The 22,485-nt window shown below is 37.7% G+C and overlaps 1 protein-coding gene across 1 annotated transcript in view; it reads right to left on the bottom strand.

Annotated features, from left to right (window-relative positions):
- The window catches only part of ube2o (ubiquitin-conjugating enzyme E2O), a 335,090-nt gene extending 313,067 nt beyond the window's left edge, over positions 1 to 22,023 (bottom strand). Inside the window, exons 1-8 of the mRNA XM_081381600.1 lie at positions 21,308 to 22,023; positions 12,011 to 12,070; positions 11,677 to 11,787; positions 10,990 to 11,087; positions 10,738 to 10,801; positions 8,332 to 8,475; positions 8,075 to 8,184; positions 7,293 to 7,443 (exon numbers count right to left, since the gene is read on the bottom strand). Of these exons, the coding sequence (XP_081237726.1) occupies positions 7,293 to 7,443; positions 8,075 to 8,184; positions 8,332 to 8,475; positions 10,738 to 10,801; positions 10,990 to 11,087; positions 11,677 to 11,787; positions 12,011 to 12,070; positions 21,308 to 21,721 (1,152 nt within the window). The 5' untranslated portion in view covers positions 21,722 to 22,023. The remainder of the gene's footprint in view (positions 1 to 7,292; positions 7,444 to 8,074; positions 8,185 to 8,331; positions 8,476 to 10,737; positions 10,802 to 10,989; positions 11,088 to 11,676; positions 11,788 to 12,010; positions 12,071 to 21,307) is intronic.
- Between the last annotated feature and the right edge of the window lie 462 nt (positions 22,024 to 22,485).

A 22,485-nucleotide genomic window follows, 5' to 3' on the forward strand; every position in this document is an offset into this window, starting at 1 on the left:
CTAGAATGATAATTTTTATGAAGCTTGTATATTTAAGTTAGCTATAGGTGACACACCTGAATGAATGGCTCATTAAGTATGCAGGGACATTGTCTCATCAGGTGTGAACTACTAAATATGCATGATGCTGTTGGAGCATTTACGCCCCATCTGCATATTGGCTTTCCAAACTAAAAGTGTTTCACAAAACTTAAATCAATGTATCGTTTTATGTGAATGATTAGGCAGGATGATTTTCACATCATTTTGAAGAAAAAACTACGACAAAAAACTTTGACGACATTCATTAGTCAAAAGTCTTATTGCCACATATTTAGTATGTGTTTTGTGGCCTTATTTCAGAAACTTTAATTTTTGTATTTTCAATAACCATGCATAAACATTATTCTCTCAAAAATGAAAACATATACATACATGTGGCTCACATATTATGGTAGTCCTGTTTGTGCTATATAGAGTGAATTTACACCTTTGCCATTAATATGTTTATAAGCAACTGAAAAAAGCACAAATGTCAGGGCATGTCAGAACATCTCAAGGACCCCAAAAACACCCCAGACCCCAGAGGGTTAATAAACAAACTACAGCTAGTTCAAAACGCAGCAGCTCAAGTTCTTACCAGAACCAGGAAGTATGACCATATTAGCCCGGTTCTGTCAACATTGCACTGGCTCCCTGTTAAACATCATATAAATTTTAAAATATTGCTGATTACTTACAAAGCACTAAATGGTTTAGCTCCACAGTACTTAACGCATTATAGTCCTTCACGTCTATTGCGATCTCAAAATTCCGGCCAGTTAATAATACCTAGAATATCAAAATCGACTGCTGGCGGTAGATCCTTTTCCTATTTAGCACCAAAACTTTGGAACAGTCTTCCTAACATTGTCCGGTTTTGCCGGATCCAGGCCGTATCCAGATCTGACGAAGGAACTTCGCCTGGACCCGATGACAACGCCAGATAGTCTCTCCCTAAGGAGGGTCCCTTTCCCACTCTACAGAAAAAGCGTTGTCGGGAAAATTCATTTTGCGTACCTACCCCGAAGTGACAAAATAAAATAAAATTCTGTATCAAAATTTATAAGGAAAGACCAGTACTTTGTTTAGGCTAGGTTTGTTGGGAATTCCAAACCTGCGCACATATATTCAAACGCACACAACTATAGAACCAATTTTTAATGCGCATGTGAACGCCATCAGCGTTTCTCACAGGTTCGCGTTTAAAGTCTGTGTAGAGAGAATGGTGTTGTCTTAGCGGCCCCTAATTTAATAACAAATGATCGTTGCGACTGAAGCGAATCAATCAAAACTAACTTTAGCTGGAAAATAACTTTATTAAAGAACTGCTATAAAGCCAAAACAATCTCTGTTACCTTAAATTATACGCTTATCTCTGTAAAGTTGCTTTAAAACAATCTACATTGTTAAAAGCGTTATATAAATGAAGATGACTTGACTTGACTTGACATCTGTACACATGAAGAAAATGTCCCGGCTAGTAGGCTATATTGCGTGTGAGGATGTTGGAGGTGGAGATTTATAGCCTTTTCTCATAGCGCTTGAAATAATTAAACTTTAATCAATTTGATGGCGGATCCAGAAAGGTTCATGCTACAATCACCAGTGACAACTGGAGATTCACCCATTGTAACATGCAAAAGACTTCGGACTACGGAAGTGGCAACAGAAAAAAAAAAAGAGACTGCAACTAGGCCATTGCGAAAACAAGGATAAATATCGGAAGGGCTTTTGAAAGGTAAAAATTAGATTATATTCCAGTTTTAAATATGCATCTTATTCAGAGGTGGAAAGTAACGAATTACATTTACTCGCGTTACTGTAATTGAGTAGTTTTTTTGTGTATTTCTACTTTTTTAAGTAGTTTTTAAAATCTGTAATTTTACTTTTACTTAAGTATGTTTTGTTTAAAGTATTGTAATTCGCTACATTTAAAAACATATCCGTTACTGAGTAAAAAAAAAAAAAAAACATTAAAAAAATGAACTAGCCTACTATGGGTAAAACAGCGCGCGCGCTCGTGCTCAGCATTGATTGATTGAAGGGCGGGAGAACAGACACGCAAAAAAAAACACAAAAAATATGGAGACGGACAACACAGATTCTTTACACACACACGTGAGGCGAACCCCTGGTAAGTATGGGGATACTTTGGATATAGAAAAACGAACGCGTGGTTGTCCTCGAGGCTCGAGCATAGCCTATTCATTTTGCAAAAATTGTGGACGCAAATTGGCTGCAAAAGAAGGAAACACATAGAACGTGTTCGGGAACACCATCCCTCCGTGCAGATTAAGATATGTCCCGTTTATAATTTAAGGTCGAAGGATTTCTGTGATGCAGAGGGAATCCCGGAGTTTCATTATCATGAAAATGGAATTTAGCCTACAGTAACGCAGATCACGTAAATCACATGAAAGTAAAGCTGTACAATAAATCAAATTGCGACATGGTCTGTAGTCTATATATTAAAGCACAAGAGACTGCTATATAAATGTATAATATGCGTGTCTGTGTGAATCAGTGCGAATGAGACGAACCGTTTCGTCTACTACATACTCAAGTACGCGACGCGCTAATAGTGTTTTCAGCATCTCACAAACAATATGAGAACATGAAAACATGAACATCTCCAGAGCTGCTCTGAGAGAATGACCTTTGAGAAAAACCTTGTCAAATAGCCTACACTCTGAAACAGGACTTCATTACAACCCATCAAAATAAAAGTTTGGTTTAACTACGAAGAAATGATGACATAACTGTTGTGGGCCTACAATAGAATGTACTTCTCATAATAATATTAACAACAACAATAATAATACAGATTATTTAATCATTATTTAAGGATTTTTGTCCATGGTTGAATTGAGTAAATCTGTTTTGCAGCACTTTGCCAAAAAATAAAAGGATAAAAAAATGTGTTAAACTTTGATTTGATTACCACCGTTTTGGATAATATATTTGTTTTAAATCATAAAAACAAAAAGGATTTTTCTGAATTAAATACATTTCATAGAAGTCTATTGTTCTTGAACATTTTAATAAATTATTAATGATAAAAAATAAGTTGTTAAATGAGTAGTTAAAATGAAAATGAAAATTACTCCATGATTTATCAGCCCTGAAACCATCCTAGGTGTAGGCTATATTACTTTCTTCTTTGTTCTTTCAGACGAATACAATCGGAGTTATATTAATAAACACTCTGATGCTTCTGAGCTTTATAATGGCAGTGGATTGCAACCATCAGTTTAAAGCTCAAAAAAGTACACCATACACAGTCTACTTACACCTTAAACGCAACTTATGCAACTCATGACGTCAGAAGTAGTGTCGTGCAAATGAACGGCCAGAACACATTAAAGTTTTCTGTTTTCTGTTAAAGCGGTGTCGTGTTAGCGGCCCCTAAGTTAATAACTAATGTGCTTTTCGCAACGAATGAATCAATCAAAAATGAATGAATCAAAAACTAACTTTAGCTGGACAATAACTTTATTCTAGAGCGGCTGTAAAGCCAAAACACTCTCTGTTACTGTAATCTCCTATTATCTTTGTAAAGCTGCTTTGAAACAATCTATATTGTTAAAGCGCTGTATAAATGAAGGAGACTTGACTTAATATAATTCTGATTGTATTCGTCTGAAAGAAGAATGTCATATACATGGCTTGAGGGTGAGTAAATCATGGGCTGGTTTCATTTTAAAGTGAACTACTCCTTTAATCAAATTCATAATCATTTATTGAAATTAGTTGATTAGACATGTTTTATTGAAATTTTAATAAACAAAACAAATGTTTCCAAAAATACTGTTTTCATCCCATTTACTGTAACTGTCAACCGCCTAGCAACATCATAGCAACCACCCAGAACACCCTAGCAACCGCCTAGCAACACCATAGCAACCACCCAGAACACCCTAGCAACCGCCTAGCAACCACCCAAAACACCCTAGCAACCGCCTAACAACCACCCAGAATACCCTAGCAACCGCCTAGCAACAACATAGAAACCACCCAGAACACCCTAGCAACCGCCTAGCAACACCATAGCAACACCCTAGCAACCGCCCAAAACTCATAAACTCTGAGTGTGTGTGTCTGAGTGAGTGAGTGAGTGTGTGAGTGAGTTAGTGTGTGTGTGTGTGTGTGTGTGTGTGTGTGTGTGTTAGTGAGCGTGTCTGCGTGTGTGTGTGTGTGAGAAAGTGTGTGTATGTGTGAGTTAGTGAGCGTGTGTGTTTGTCCGTGTGTGTTAGTGAGCGTGTCTGTGTGCGCGTGTGTGTGTGTGTGTGTGAGTGTGTGTGCGTGTGTGTGAGACAGAGTTAGTGAGCATGTCTGTGTGTGAAATTTAAACTAACAAACTCATCTATCTATCTATCTACTTCAAACTAATTTAAACTTTAAACTACTTTAAACTTCAAACTACTTTAAACTAATTTAAACTTCAAACTACTTTAAACTTCAAACTACTTTAAACTACTTTAAACTTTAAACTACTTTAAACTTTAAACTAATTTAAACTTTAAACTACTTTATACTTCAAACTAATTTAAACTTTAAACTACTTTAAACTTCAAACTTCTTCAAACTTTCTGGTCCGGCTTTCTCAAGCCAACTTAAAGTTTGTCTCGACGAACTTTTTAATCTAGTTGTTTAATACCATTATATTAGTCGGTTATCATACTGTGAAAATCTCATACCTTTACAACCCTACTCGGGGGACTCCCCAACCCACCCCCGCTGTTAAAAAAGTAACTCAGTTACTTTTACTCGGAGTACATTTTAAATGAGCTACTTTTTACTTTTACTTGAGTAGATTTTTCGACCGGTACTTTTACTTGTACTTAAGTAAAAAAAAATTGTAGTAATAGTACTTTTACTTGAGTAGAATATTTTATTACTCTTTCCACCTCTGATCTTATTACAGATGCGTGTGTTTGTATTTCAAAGAGAACCAGTTCTAAGGAACACTAAAGGGGACTTATTATGCAAAATTCACTTTTGCATGGTGTTTGGACATAAATGTGTTGGCACCCTATAGTGATAAAAATCCACTTTTTTTTTTATCCCCATAAATCATAAGCAGTTTCTCCCAACGACCTGTTTCAGCCATGGGGCTGGTCTGACGTCACAATAGCCACAGGCCCCGAGTGTTGACAGACACTGCCGTTTTAACACAGAATCGCCCTGATCGAGTTCACAGCGAGTTGTACAAATCCGCCATTTCTGCACTGACGAGAATGTCTCCCAAGCGCAGAAGGTGTTGTGTGGCTGGATGTATTAATTCACATAGCTCTCTCTCTATTTACTCCCGAAATCTGAGCCAGCCGTTGAAGACGAGGTGGATTCATTTTGTATTCGAAGAAAATGCTCCCCCAACTCTACCGAATTTTGTTTATGTACTTACGCACTTCTTATACTGTGTTTACTCAGCTCTTACGGTGATTTTCTGGAGTAAAACTGATGCTTCATATTTTGTGTGATGTACAATAAACTTTCTTAAACTCATCAGTATATTTTTGGCCATCATTCGGATGGGGTCCTACAGCAGGCTTGTATTAATAGTGGATACAAGCAATGACAAATAGGTTTTAACTGTAATTAAACTAAACTATACCTGTTCCATCCCCATACAGCATATATTATCTGACTCTGTAGGCATTATTGTCCAACTCCGGGTCGAAATGAACACCGTTACAATGAGTTTGTTTGACATTATCATCTTTCCGTGAGATGAGATTGTTCTGACACTCAGCGCGAGCTCGTGAGGCTCCGCCCCCTGTGCCGTGTAGCAGCAGCTTATTTGCATTTAAAGGGGACACACTTAAACGGTGCGTTTTTCTCAGGCCCAAAAAGTGACAATTTAAACATGCTGTAAAAAATTATCTGTTGGGTATTTTGAGCTTAAACTTCACATACACACTCTGGGGACATCAGAGACTTATTTTGCATCTTGTGAAAAGGGGCATAATAGGTCCCCTTTAATTTGTTGGTATGACAATTAGAAATTAGACTGCACAGAAATGGAAACTGAACTACAGGTAGCCCTAATACACATTAAATGTAGTCAAGCAATGCTGATGTTGTTAACATTAACAATTTGAGAACAAAGTATAATTTGCACGGTTTGATGTTGTATAATAAGCGATCGTTAGATTTAATCAACTCGATTTACTGCAATGCTTTTTTTTTTTCCTTAGTTGGTCAGAACAAAAGTGGATGTTACCTGTTCAGATTACATTTTCCGGTATGTTGGTCATACTTCCAAAAAGTAGAATCTGTGATTCCGAATGACAGTATCCACAACGGCGCAGTGACTGACAGCGGTACATTCTCTTAAAAACGAATCTGTGCTGTGTATGAAGTTAATATTGTGCCATAATTAAACAAACAAATCCAGCATTTTGCAAAAAAACTCAATCTGCTTTGCAAAGGAAAACTCGACTTGCAAACAAACTCGATCTGCTTTGCAAAAGAAAACTCGACTTGCAAACAAACTCGATCTGCTTTGCAAAGGAAAACTTGACTCGCAAACAAACAGTGTTTATATTATAATTTATATTGTGTTTTACAAATATAAATAAATGAGCCTAGATAATATTTCACTAATAAATACAAACCATCCAACAAATTGCATGTAACCTTTGAACAAATACCAAATCTAGCAAACAAATGCATATCTGTCTGTTATGATTGTGAGACACTTGGCTTTTTATGAGATCTCTCGGCTCGATTTTCTCACAAATGTGTCCAGGCAGATTTTCTCACAAATACAGTTGAGCAACTTCCTCTTCTAAAACAGTAGATGGCGCTAAGCTATTAATTTAGCGCTTGTCTCCCGGGAGAAGCACTGATTAGAAACTTGCCTTAAACTAGTTTAATGAATGAATGATTCACCGTTTTTGAACGAATCTCTCGAGTCTTCTTGAATAAATAATTCAATGAAAAAAAAGGCAATTGTTGCCACCTACTGGAGTAATAATGTAATCAACACCGTTATATGAAGAGACTCCTTTCACTTTAGCCATTTTATTGGTTATTGCTTAAAATTGCCAAGAATAAAAGGTAGAAATATTTATTCTTCAAGTATTTGCCCTTTTTTCTCCCTCCAAAAAATATTGGAATTGGAAACAAGAATCGATAAGAACCGGATTCGATAAGCGGAATCGGAATCGCTGAAAATGAAACGATACCCAACCCTACCTAGCAGAACTTCTAACAACAAAGAATCTGCTTTTCAAAAGACATGCCAGATATGGTTAAATCATCCATACCTTTCGAACAACAGGGTCCTCAGGGTGAGCAGGTGCCCCCTCTGGCCCCTCACAAGTGATCCGTGTGGTTTCACTCTTGGCGGGAAAAACATACAGGGATCTCTCCCCAAGTTGCCTTTGAGTATGATCAAAGTAGCCCAGTCGCTTCACCCTGAACATTAGAGAAAGTCAAGAGAAAATATTTAATTGAAAAACTGTAACATCTGGATTAGTAAGCCTAGAAAAATAACTTGCTAGACAGCAAGTTGTTGCTAAGGTAAATAACACTTTTAAGCACTCAGATGTTTAAGTGCCCCATATAAATACTTTTGTTTCCAGTGCAAAATGGGAAAATGTTACAAAAAGGGCTATCAATTTAAGTAAGTGTAATTGGTTAAAAAAAATGAAAAAGCTCCCTTATCCATTAATAAATCAATCAATTATTTAATTAGCCACCCTGTCGACAATCAGCCCAGGTCTAGCTGTTAAAAGGAATAAACCTGTATAAACAGCCCCTAAAGGCCATTTCTGTGGACTATAGGCCAGTGATAAGATTATTTACAACAAGGAAATTAAAAAAGTTATATTGACTGTTAAAAAAGCTCATGGGATCTCAAACATCTGTTAAGATTTCACTGGTCTTTGCCTCTTTGGATTACTGTCCATCTATCTCTGTGCCAATCTTTCTGGCAGTTTAATGAATAGGCGTGTGAATAATGTGTTTAAAATTGGTTATAAATTAGTTATTGGCTAGTTATAAATAATCAAAATGATAAAACTGCAGTGTGGAAAGCTCATTGTACCTGCAAAGGTTCTCCTGTGTGATGGTTGAAGGTGGTGGAAAGACACTGTCTGACCCCTTTGGAGAGTAACTTTTTGTAATCCATGTCACCTTTAGCTCCACCACTCGAACCTGTAATTATACACAGATTTCTTGTACGAGACATATACAACTAGAAATGTAAAACATGTTATTAAAACATGTTGAGACATATAGCAGAAGCCTGATTTGGTTTCGTTATTTTCTCTCGTCTCAGTTGGAGTCAAACTTTTCTCTTACCTCCTCCACAACAACTCTGAACTTGCTCTTCTTACTGAGAACAGGCTTCACACCATACAGCCATTGCACATTAGCAAAAACCTTTGAGGGCCCAATCAGAACCTGACCCGGATAGAACCCATAGGCATCATCAAAGAACAAACCCTGGAGTAAAAGGCAGAGCAACATTTCACACTGAGACACATTCAACAAGTTGAGTGAGACAGCTGCATAATGCATAAATTAAACATAATGGCCTAGGTTTCATAGACAGGGCTTAGATTAGTCAAGTCAAGTCAAGTCACCTTCATTTATATTAGGGATGGCGAAAACTAAAAATTTTCTTGATCGACCACCAAGCCTCATTAGCCGGTTGAAACCGGTTAACCGATTAGTTTAAAATATGCTACGCTATTTGAAATAACAGCCATTTCGAGCCGCGCCTGCAATTTCGCAACCCTGTCGCGTCGCATCTCTCTGCCGCTCTGCCTCCCGCTCACACACACACTCACGTCACTTTTTTTAAATCCCCTACAGCGCGAAACATGAGTCCCGCAAACGCGGCGCCGAGGAGCTTGTATGTAATCGGAGGACAAATGGCTCCTTAGTTTCGAAATGGTTTGGGTACAAGGTGATCACGTTGAAAATAAAGATGTTTGTCTAGCGTTAGAAGCTCATTTAAGAAAATGACAGCTCCGAAGAGACGCCGCTTTAACCTCGAGTGTTTTAGCCTGTAGCCTTTACTTTTCGCAAAACTTGTGAGCGCGCGAACCCAAACGCTGTGACCTCGTGCCAAATGATTTTATTGGTTTAAGTACAAACAGGCGAGTTATGAAAAATTGAGTGTGAGGGATTTGTTCACTTCACACAAAAAGATCTTGAAATGAGATGGCTAACTGTAGTAGCGTTTAGTCCACTGTCTATAATAACCTAATTTAGAGATCACTTTTTTTTTACCGACTACCGACAACTTTGATCGGTTAACGTTGATACGGTCAACCATCGGTCAAACGGTCATCGGTTAACATCCCTAATTTATATAGCGCTTTTAACAATATGAATTGTTTCAAAGCAGCTTTACAATGATAATAGGAAATTACAGTAATAGAGATTGTTTTGACTTACAGCAGCTCTAGGATAAAGTTATTGTCCAGCTAAAGTTAGTTTTGATTGATTGATTCACTTCCGTTGCGAAGATCATTAGTTATTAACTTAGGGGCCGCTAACACGACACCGTTCTAACAGAAAACCCTCAACGTGCTCCGGCCGCCCATCTGCACAAAACAGTGCCTGGTGGCTAGAGAACGCACTCCCGGAAATAGGTTCCAAGGTGCAAACGATTTTCATTTATCTCGGTGCAAACCTACGCAACCTCTGCGCAAACCTCTGGGCAAACACCGACATTGCGCACATGCGCATCACCTGTTCAGTCCATAGGTATGCGCATTTTAATATATATGTGCGCAGTCGTGTTAGCCTAGAAATCTAGACGCACCCTAGCGGCAGCAAAATGTATTTTGCAGCCAGGGTAGTCTGGCAACTCTCCATTGACTTTCGTGCTGGAAAAACCTAAATTGGGTCAGACCAATCACGTCGTGTATAGAGTAGGCGGGGCGGGTTTAACATAATGACGACAGAGTTGCGACGGTTCCCTGCTAACTGTTACTTGAAAACAAAGAAGAGCTGCTGCTGGAGAACAGTCTTTCGAATCGGCTTTGGCCGCGACTCTGGAGGACTTGGAGTTAAGTTCTTCTTTGAGAAAGAGCAAAGAACGGCACTTAAGTCATTCATAAAAAAGGAAGATGTGTTCGTAGTTTTGCCGGCCAGAATCAAAAGTTGAATCTATCAACTAACGTTAGCTCCGCTGTTGGGAAAACGCTCTGGTTGGTTGAAGCGCTGTCCTATTGCGTGCAGAGTGAATTTGAAAGACAGCCGTTTATCCCGCCCCTCGGATTGAGCCGTGTCTATGGTGAGTTGCCAGACCAAACATCTTGATGTAGGTCTGGCTTGCCAGGCTACAGCCATGTAGTGCTTTTTTACAAATCAACCCTCAACAAACTACTTGTCTGGCCTTAAAAATGTATAATACAGAACTATTTATCGGCTCCGCGTAGCCACGTGGTGACTCTGTACCTAAAACAATCTGATTAAGCCAGTATTAGTTAATTAGGACATTTATGTAACTTTTATAAACATGCGTTAGAAAAACATTACTGGTGTGCAGTTGAAACAAAACAATGGTACTGACATGACATGTTGGAGCTGTTTTAACTGAAAGCAACTTGCACTGACATATGCACCGGCATATTTCTACTGACACACTATGAATACCGTTATATCACCCAGCCCTTATGAATATTATATGACAACAAAAAAGACCACATAATTGATAATGCAGACAAGAACACAAACATTCATGGCACCTACCACATCACTGACGTGAGGGTAAATATCATAGAGTTTTGCACCATCTTCCTCACTCATAGAACATCTACAGTGAAAAAATAAATTGTATTAAACACAACACTTCAGTACGAATCCTAAAAAATCAGTTTATGTAGCATTCTTTCTTCTCAACTATGGAGTTGCACTTGAACAAGATTGAAGGTTTAACATGTTCAGCATCATACTGTATGACCCACACTGACGTGAAATAATAAGATATTGTGATTACATTACCGTGCACCGTTGGAAAGCTTCACAACGATTTGGATGCTGAGATCATACACCTTTCCAAGCCAGAAATCATATACAATGTAGTCACCATACATAAATGACTGTAGACAGGTACAAAACACAGATACATAGTTAGTTAACTATCTATTAGTCATAAATTTTAAGATGCTTTATGGAAATTACTATTACTATTAGTTATTGAGTGTCAGTAGAGTTTTCATTTTTAATCCCTTATGACAATGTTCCCTCCACAAGAATATATTTTTTTCCTCCTCAGCTAACACAATTATTAGCATTCACTACATTTAGGACATTGTGCAACCTCTCGTTACCAAGATAACAAATTTAATTTAGGCTTTAATTGACATTTAAAAAATATTGACACATATGCATAGAAATTAGACATAGAGCTAATTTGTAAGGTAAGCATGATTTGATTGGTAAGCATGGAAGCTCAAACATGCATGCTGCAAGAGAACTAAGGAGGTTTGTTCGAGGGCGTGAAGCACGCAATAAATTTCTATACAGTTAATAATGTAGTGCACATTTACAAACTCCCACTTTTATTTTTATTAACAGAAATATTTCTTCATTTTTAGTTTTTGCCTTTATTATAATTTTCATTAATAATCTCTTAAAACTGAAAACCCATATAGACTACTATATAACTTTGTTTGTTTTTTAACTCACCCAGACGTGCTGCAGGTCTTTGCTATTTACAGGATATAGAACACAGTTGGTTCCTACAAGTTTCACTGCACATTTGGTGCTTATGTTAGTCACAATGCCACACTGTTTATCCTGCAGGATTCAAAGAACAAATTAATAACCACACCTTCAAGTACTGATACTGTCATCATAAAAAAAAAAACATTTGAAGATGTCTATACTACAATCCTTTCTACACAACAGGACATTTTAGTAGTTCTAGGCATTCTAGTAAAGTCCAAGCATCTGAGACACTTTCTCTATTATTCTGTACATTGTTTTGTCTTTAAATACAAGTGATAAAAATACAACTTACATTTGAATTCATTCGCCGGACAAAGTCTCTAGGCACAATAGACCGATCTTCAAGTTTGAGCTACAGAATCAAGAGAATAGGAATTTTAGAGAGAGAGAGAGAGAGAGAGAGAGAGAGAGAGAGAGAGAGAGAGAGAGAGAGAGAGAGAGAGAGAGAGAGAGAGAGAGAGAGAGAGAGAGAGAGAGAGAGAGAGAGAGAGAGAGAGAGAGAGAGAGAGAGAGAGAGAGAGAGAGAGAGAGAGAGAGAGAGAGAGAGAGAGAGAGAGAGAGAGAGAGAGATAAGTTGATAATAGCAATATCTCAAAGAAGTTCAACAGCTTTAACTTTATTTCCATTTGACTCCTCACTCTCCTCCTAATCAAAACAGAAAATAATTTAACATTGTTCTTCACAGCATGACTCTGCAAAAAGAATGCTGACTGCTGTTCCATGACCTCTGTGGCCCTGTCCTCATTGAATCACGGAAGCTACACCAGATATGTTTGCCAAGAGATGTATTATTTATTATTTTTATACATGTATCAGACAGAGAGAAACAGGTATTTAAGAATAAGGCTACGTGAGAGGTGGTCTTCATTGCAGACTTCTCTGTTCCCCATTTCTCTATCCTCTCACCCCATCATGCCTCTATGTTTCTCCTTGCTCTCATCCTGTCATGCCTCTACGTTTCTCCTTGCTCTCATCCTGTCATACCTCTATGTTTCTCTGAGGTGGTACAGTAAGATTGAGCTTATATATACCACTCTGGGACTTACAACTTCCTTGTAAGTTAGAAAAGGTGCTTGTAAGGTGCATTTAAAAATGGAACATATACCTCATGCTTACACATGGTACAATCCACTTTCCCTCTGTGTATACATTAGTGGTACATTTGCATCAGTTGAAACATTCCTTTCCTTGTAAGGGACATGCCAACTGTACGAATATAAAGTATCATCATCAGTGGAACATCTCTGCTCAGTGAACGTGTTACATTGCACACATACCTCTAAGCAAAATATATAACCCTCCCAGCTCTCTGCTCAGCACACATGTACAACATACTCTGACTCATAAAATAAATTATGAAATTATTGTGAAAATTAATAAAGAAAAATAATACAAAAAATAACACTAAACAGTATATTTTTAGTCTTCAATGGACTTGCATGCTCAAGTTCACAAGACCGTGGGATGTCCCATTTGTCATTTCAGGTTTCAGAAGGGTGCTTGCGAGCGCCCCCTTTGCAGCCAATAGGCAATGCACACTTTAGCCGGGCTCGCAAGTGCTCGCAAGCTACGCAGCAGACTTCTACCAGACAGTCAAAGCAGCATCATGTCACGAAAGTTTAGACTCAGAGGAAGTTTGCAAGGGCTTAGATTTCCATTTTGGACAGGGTCTATGTATCAAGAAGAGTTTAGATATATCTGACCTGATGTACATCTTCTAAATGCTCATAAACATGCTTTGGGTATTTAAAAATTCAGTCTAGTTTTGGATCATCAGATTCGGATTAACTGAAATAATTTTAATCTAACGTCTATTCATGAGACACTGAATAGTGTCCTGTACTATTAGGTCTGAATATCAGTTTAAATTGTTCTTTACAATACCTGCTGATCTGGAAATATTTTATATAATTTGGTTGTCAAAATCATAAAACTATGGTAGAAACAATGCAACAAATAACAATCTGACCAAGTGTAGGCCCTATGTGTAATACATGAGAAAATCTGTAATTACTGGGTTAAACACTAAATCTGGATCCAGGACAGCTCTATCTGTTAATTGGGGCATCCTTGAGATCCTGTTACTGACCCACTCTAATAAAGGCCAAATTTAACCAAATTCAAAAAGCAGATCATACAATTCCAATATCTAAATTTTCATATGGTAAAAAAATATATATATATTTTTCCATTGGCTTTTGGATTATTGCAGAAAATAATTTCTAAAACTAAGAAAAGTTTATGATTCTTACACGTTTTGTTCAACATGATAATCTTCAAAAATGAAGACATGAAACCTAAATACAACTGGCAGAAGTAAAAGGCCAAACGCTGGCTATAAACAAACTACACTACGGTTGCATGGCTTCAAAGTCACTAAGCTTCCACTGAGTTTCTCTCAGTCATTATTTAAAAAAAAAAATTCCCTGATAAATAACGAGTTATAATATTTAGCAAGAGCACGATTATAAACACAACGAGTTGAAAGCTGACTTGTGTGCAGATGAGTTTACCAGTTCGGTGTGATGACGTTTAATGTCCTCTGTAGTCTACCTGCAGCACTCTATTTCTTTAAGGACTTTGTTGTTGTTGTTTTATAAAAAAGATTTAATCAGATTTAGGCCTATTTGATTTTATATAGCTCTTTGTGTGATAAATGAATTTTAAGGTAAAAGTTTAAGAATTGGTCATTGAAAAACTGAACAAACCACTGATTCTAAATACTGAGGTTGGAAAATAACCCCCTTAATCTAAGAAGGACTACACGCCTGCGCACATATATATTAAAACGTGCATACCTATAGACTAAACACGTAATATGCATGTGCACAGCATCAGCGTTCTCACAGGTTTGCGTTTTTAAAGTTTGCGCAGAGAGAACTTAAGGTTTTTCTGTTAGAACGGTGTCGTGTTAGCGGCCCCTAAGTTAATAACTAATGATCGTTGCAACTGAAGTGAATCAATCAAAACTAACTTTAGCTGAACAATAACTTTATTCTAGAGCTGCTGTAAAGCCAAAACAATCTATGTTACTTTAATTTCCTATTATCACTGTAAAGCTGCTTTGAAACAATCTATATTGTTAAAAGCGCTATATAAATGAAGGTGACTTGACTTGACTATGGTGCTCACAGCTCACACTTTAACATAATGAAGTCTCTAATTTAATATGAGCTGGAAATTAACAGCATGTCTCAAAACACTGCTGAAACTGCTCAATTTCATATCAACTACCCATTTAGGACAGTTTGAATAAAGGTTTTGCATTTAGCAACTTTTCTTTGGGGGAGTGGGGGGGGTGCATTTATACAGGTTCAAAATGTATTTAATTCTGAAAGATGGTGGTCTTTTTTCAGAGGTTTCCCATATCAACCCCTCCCCATGAGACAAAATTAGAATGTAGTATAATTTGCTAAAAAAAAATTCCCTGACTTTCCGAATCACCCACCAAAATCCCAGATATGTCAAATTCTTGAAGTAGCCCTAGACAAAAGGCTAGAATTGTCCACTTTATACAGACTAATCTCTTCCATCACCACCTACTCTCTCTCCTTTATTAAACTTTATTCATCGTGTTTATTGGACAAAAGTGATGCTAGCAAAAAAATGATCTGGGTAAACAGGGTATTGATCCCCTTCGTGATCATTGCCATAAGGCCCCGGCTGATTTGATACATGTTTTTTGTTATGTCCATCAATAACTTCTTTTTGACTATCAATTTTTAATTACTTCTACTCAGTGTCAAAGAAACAGATTGTGCCTTGTCCTCTGGTGGCACTTTTTGGACTCTTCCCAAATATCAATGGCCTATCCGGATATACTGCAAACACTTTTGCTTTCAAAACAAAATTTCCTTCCCTCAATCTTTTGATGACTGGCTCCGAGATGCAATTGAATGAACTTCATTCATTTGAAAAAAAACAGGTATACAATTAAAGGCAACATTATTATATTTTCAGACCGGGGAACCATTCATTATCTTTTTTTTCTGAATTTTCTAGTACTACTTCTACGTCCTGTCAATTTAAACAATAAGATGTTATTATGATGGTGGCTCGAATCTGTTGAGACGTGTATGATTTTGTGTGCATATGTCTAAACACCTGTCTATATATGAAGAGTTCAGATGCAAAAGCCTCTAAGTGCCATCTGAAATTTTCTTCTAGAATGATCATTTTTATAAAGCTTGTATATTTAAGTTAAGTAATTTCACTTAAATGACAATTAATAGGTAATTTGCATTGCCATTTAAGTGATATTATTGAACTTAAATATACGAGCTTGATAAAAATGATCATTCTAAAAGAAAATTTCAGATGGCACTTAAGAGGCTTTTGCATCTGAACTCTTCATATATAGAAGTTTTTTCCCCCTTTGTGTTTGGGGTTAGGGGTGAAGTGGGAATAATATTTTTCCCTATTTTCTTGTACATGTATCCTGTTATTGTAAAAGTTTAATAAACAGATTAAGCAACAACAACCAAAGAAATAATGTAGTATATCAGTTTTTTGTAAAGAACAGACAAAATACATTAAGAACCAAAGAGAAAGAGAGATGAAGTGAAACACAAAAAAATCAAGAATATTGAACATATGAAAAGTATTCTGAATAGGTCAGGAGAATATATAGGCTAGTTGACAAAAAACAAAAGGTAGCTTAAACCTTTGAGACTACATCTAATACAATAGAAAAACAACACAAGAATAAAAGGCAATATGGACTAAATTTGTTGAAACATCTGAAAATGAATGCATTTTATAAAACAGATCAGTTTTGTCCATTTTAGACCTTACATTTATTTAAATCTGAAATTGTAACGGGGAAACATGTTTATTGATCAATGTGCTGAAATGGCCATCTATAACAAAGCCACAGTACAGGGATTGCCAATTGTCTTATTGGGCAATCTATAGGATTAGCCCCACCCCCACAGCTGAGTCAGGGGTGAGAAAGAGACAGAATGAGAGAAACAAAGGAAAGATGTTGTAAGACAAAAGACAGATGGGACATTGCAACCTTCTTTTTGCGATCATGTATTCAGGATTCATGCTGTGTCCTGATGAGCTGCCATCCAGAAAAATCTCAGGGGGCATGGATCTGATCTCATTGTTTAAGCATCTGTAGCATTTATTCCACAGATATTTTCACATTACAGACTCCAAATGGGACCAGTTTTACTCTGACTAAAACCAAATTAATTCAAATTCAAATGATCCTTAAATCACATCCTGCAGTCCTTTACAGATGCAGTTAGTTTACCTCCATAGTAAAATAATACTAGCTGTGATTCATATCAGGCCCTGGGCTCATTTTGTCTCTTGTGAGGGTAGGGTAGGATACTATTAATACCCATTTGTGATCTATGCTACATCCTTCTGTTCATGAAGTGTGGGGTGAGAACACTAGAAAGAGTGACTGAGTGACAATGGTGTTCTTTACAAATAATTTAGATACTAGACTCAAGCTGTCTTGGTTTTCGAGTGCATCCTATTTGCAATTTCACAACATTACTTTTCTAGAAAGATCAATCCTGTTTTTTGCAAATTGTAGAAGCCTAGAACTAGTTGATTACAAATACCTCCAGTTCAGCTCTGGCTCACAGCAGGAATTTTTTTAAGCACCTAGCAGTGCAGTATGTGGTAATGCACAGTCAGGTGGGACGAGGAGAGTAAAATGGGCAGTTATCCCAGCATTTCCAGCAATGTCTCTCTTTTTCTCATCCACACATGCACACAAACAAACACACTGAAGAGAGCTGAATGGATCACTGACAGTACAATAACAAAAACAGATGGTACTTATTCCACACACAAAAAAATATATATTTTCTTGATAAGTTTAATTCTTGTTGTTTATTCTTTCATTCTTGGGGAAAAAAAGTGCCATGTTATGTCATGTTAAAATGTCACATATTATGGTCCTAAATTTGTGAACCTTTTTCAGTAAAACAGGCTCATATTTTATTCAGTTTTCAGTAACCTTCACTGCTCGAGCCCAAAACAAGGCTCAATTACAAAAATCAATAAAAATCTGCTCATTGTATGTTTGTTTAAACTTCATGTGCAAATGAACAAAATGCTGTACATGTACGTGTGCGTTGGAGCAAAGAAGGAGAAACTGCAGCAGAACACTGCAGCACTACAGGAACCACGCCTTAAAAGGACACGCCCCTTCCCTGACTGTTTAAATGCCTTACTTCATCGATTAAAATCTTCCTGTCATTATGTTGATTTTGTAGTAAGCAATTAGTAGTGTTAAGTAGCAGTTAAATACTACATATTGCCAAACTGGGCCACTGGTTCACACTATAGAGACTAGGATTGTTCCAAAAATAAACAAATAAATAAATAAACAACATGCACAGAACTGGGCTATATTATGATGCAAAACTACTGAAAACAACCTGACCCCATACAAATGAGTGAAATGACCCTGAAAGATTGAGGATGTTTTCTGACCTTAAATGTAAGAAACAGAGGAAAAGAGTCCTTGCATTGTGCTTGATCACATTCACAGCAAGCAGCAATGCAAGTTAGCTCTTCAGTGTTAAATCAACCAGCCACAGTCTTCACCAGCTACAACTGTGACCAAAATGATTTTGTAAGTCACTTGGTTTCAGTTTCAATTTTGTAGTTGCACTGGGTAGTCCTGCCAATGGGGAAATCTCACTGGTTCAAAAACAAGCTCCACATAGCTGTATTAGGCCTAAACATCAAATAATTTTCCTTGTATAAGTGCCAATCAGAATCTGTATATTATGAATGTATGCATAAGCTTGGTCGACCTGTGAGCTGCAAATGGGGTCTAGGTGAGGGGTGGGCGACATACCAGTAGACCCGATTAACTGATAGAAATGTGTGAACTAGTAGAGATTTTAGACTATCGTCTCTTTCGCGGTTACGCTCACGTGACTTTGCTGTGCTGCACCCATGGCCACGAAAGCTTATCGTCTGCATACTTTTTTAAGCATAGTGGTTTAAAACAAGTGATTTTAAACCATTGAAGCGCAATAGGCAGCGAAACAGAACTCATTTTGCTATATGCGCTCTGTCCGAGAGATGCACGCACGTGAAGCCGCTGCTCAGTGAGCACCTTATTATTTTTGCCACTTTATTGGTTTTGAACGGTTAAATACACACACTTGTATGAGTCAAAATGCCTGTCTTTGCAAGTATCCTATATACAGTCATTTATGCCTTAAGTGAACGTAAACAGTTGAGAAAAGAAAACACGTGTAACAGTATATTGATCCGGTCAGCTCTTAAAGTGACACCAGCCTAATATTCCTGCTGTCTGTCATTCATACAAATTCATACACATACTTTGTAAGTAAAATGAAAGGGGAAAGAACATGAGTGAGAGTCTAGGTTTCAAACTACAGTTAAATCAATTAAAGACTCAGTGGCATGGCAAATGGCAATAGAGCAAACCTCAGCTCAAGCAGTCTGCTGCTAAACCTTTAAGACCTATGCAACAGAGAAAGCTCAAATATTAACGTATTGGGCTATTAATATGATGGCATAATACTGCATTATTGCAAAGCAGAGATGGACATAATGATGGAATGGCCTATCATGACTGCACTCAATCTAGACAAATAAATGATCCAGAGTCTCAGCTACAAGGATAATATCACTACCAATATTGAATATCGCTGATACATAGTAGAGATATTATTTAGAAATTATATTGAAAATTTTGCTTTGGTGATATAAATACTGTAAAGATCTCATGAACAGACTATTTTCCATCACTTTCCTGTTTGTAGCCATTTGATGAGTACAAGAAATAGGATGAAACATACATAACAAAAATGCAATCCCTGATTACTCTGGTCAGAGACATCTGCTAAACAGATGAGATGTAGAGGACTCATCTATAGAAGCAGACCGACCTTCCCGTGTACTAAGCCTTGTCATTCTGAGCCTGAACTAAGAGCAAGGAAGAAAACTTTGCTTGGATAGGAAGGAGATGCTAATTACTTATCAAAGACAAGCAAAGTTATCATTAGCATAACCAACATCTGTCCAAAAGAAAAGAAATAAAGAGCATATGAACTGGACGGTTCTTCCTGCCCACTGGGTCCTTTTTCCCAGCAGACCACATGCTGACACATGCTTCTGGTCCCTGACAGCTTGAATGCTGCATCACAGACACCACATACCAAATTAAAGCATAAAGTGCATGTGCAGAAAAAGTTAAATATATCAGATAACAATACATTTCATACAGTATTGCCCTTTGCTAGTGGTAAAGACAATGCAATATTACTGTAATACAGGCCACGATAAGAAGTAGGAATTTAAATAAACATGGAAAAGATCCTATAAGACTCCATATACAGTATTACTGTTAAAATAGGCCTAAATGATGAATGTTTAAATGTAAATGTGATTAGTCACGAGCATTGCTGTCTTTTCTGTGGTGAGAAAGCTATACTGTGTAGACCTATAATTAGGCCTACATTTATTTGTATAACTGGGAGAACACTTTACATACATGACTTAAAAAAAAAATTCTACCACCACCTTTTTCAGAAATAAGTAAAACATCTAGGCCTACACATTCTAATCAGAGAAGAGTATGGATACTCTTTTCTGTTAAAAAAGTGCATTGTGTGCATCTTTTTCTGAGTTGGTTTTAAACAAATAATTCTGCACTGGCACCAGAAACATTAAGATATCTACATTTATGTTAGTATGAAAACAACTACACAATCTACAGATTTTTTTGTGTAGGGGGGGGGGGGGGGGGTTAGTCAATTGTAGTTCATTCCTACTGGTAGGCCTTAACCATGCATTGAAGGGTGGGGTGGTTATCAGCCTGATGGTATGTCTTTGTTAGGAACAACAGCTGTCCAGTGTTGTATTCTCATTCACAGTGTTTTATTCTGAAACTACAGCTGAGAGCTGGAGAATAAAATGGTGAGTTCTGGTCAGGGCTGGTCCATGCTTTAACAGGGAACTGACACAAAAATCTATCTGAAAACCATTCAACAAAATAAGACACTGAAGGTCCAGAAACATCAGAGGAAGGCCTAACTGGCCATAATTATTGTGCACTGACATTATTGTGTACTGACATTGTTTACTGCTGGTTGAGTTGGAGATACAAACACTCTTTATTGACCAGTGACTGAATACTGTCCACGCCTGAATAAATGTTTGGCTACACAAATGATGATCAATGACTCGTTAATCTAGAGATTAAAAACTTTACTGTTCACAGCCGATCAGCTTCCATGTTAGTCCTGAACGCTTAATGTAATAAATTCTCTTGTTTAAGTGTTTTCATAAGTAGCTCACTGCGCCCTTTCGATAGGCTAACGTTAGATCATATGTTAGATTCAGCGGCCGAATCCCTAAACCTAGTGGGCTGTCTACAGCATTCTGGGGATCATCAATCAAATTACATCATCCTGGTCATGTTCTGATGAAAGTAAAAGACTATAACGTATTTCGGCCTAGTTTAAATCATTGCGACAGAGACTGAGAGTGAAATATTGAGTTGCTCATCATTGTGGTTGGCTTTATAGCTATGAAGGAAGAACAATACGCAAAAATCATCAGCGCCGTTCAGTAACGTTACCTGTGTTTCCCGAATATCCTGCTTCGTTCCTTCAGGATACCACTGAACCCGCACGAATTCTCTACCGAGAGGCCATGACCGTGTGTCCGCCGCCCCGCTCTCGTTGTCGGAGTTACCGGGAGCGCCTCCACCTCTTCCACTGCAGCCACCACCTCCTCTAACTCCGCCATCACCGTCAATCTCGGAGTCCGAATCTTCAAAATCCTCCTCGCCGTGAATCATCCGTACGAGCCCAAAACGCATCGCCCCGCGGTGTTTTCCAGAGACCAGGTCATGCGTAAACAGGAGCCGCTGTGTTCCGCCTGCCGTGGGGGAGTGTGTGCCGGACGGAGGCTCGGAGCTCGGGCTCATGACCGGAGAAAGCATTGCTGTGGCGGGTTCCGCCATCTCTGCTTCTGCTGAATGATGCATCATGCGGGAGGAGAGGGATGGAGAAGTGAATAGAAACCTGTGAGCAGGAGCAGCACGTGTTTACGTCTGTACGTAGTGCGTAGCATGGAGGAAGGGTCACCTGTTACCACTGTCCTGAATTACATCAGTGTCTTCAATAGCAAAGCAATACGTTTACAGAATTGCATTCAACAGAAAATGCAACTCTTCATTGCAAATGTTTTGACGTCGCGTTGTAAAGCCCATCAGACTGAAAATGTCCTCCAATAAGGGAGTCTTAAAGAGATAGTTCACCCAAAAATGAAAATTCTATCACTTACTCACCCAAGTTGTTCTAAACCTGTATGAGTTTATTTCTTCTGTTGAACACAAAAGAAGATATTTTAAAGAATGCTAGTAATCAAATAGTTGACGTAGCCATTGACTTCCATGGTACTACTACTATGGAAATCAATGGCTACTGTCAACTGTCTGGTTACGAACAATCTTTAAAATATCTTCTTTTGTGTTCAGCTGAAGAGAGAAACTCATACAGGTTTGGAACAACATGAGGGGGAGTAAATTATGACAAAATATTTTTTGGGGGGTAAACAATCCCTTTAAGATTGGCTGTAGAGTAGCCTAGTAACAAAGTTCCTTTGGTAGTAGTAGCAGTGCCGTTGCGAGGGGCTGGGGCTTAAGCCATTGTATTACCAAAAGCCCTTGGTCTTTTTTAAGATTGAAAATGTTTCCATTTACCATAAACCATTTAATAGCAACTGTTATTACCTGGTTTCTTATCTTAGTTT

Source organism: Scardinius erythrophthalmus, assembly GCF_964197995.2.
Source record: "Scardinius erythrophthalmus genome assembly, chromosome: 12".
In the NCBI taxonomy this organism is placed as follows: domain Eukaryota; kingdom Metazoa; phylum Chordata; class Actinopteri; order Cypriniformes; family Leuciscidae; genus Scardinius; species Scardinius erythrophthalmus.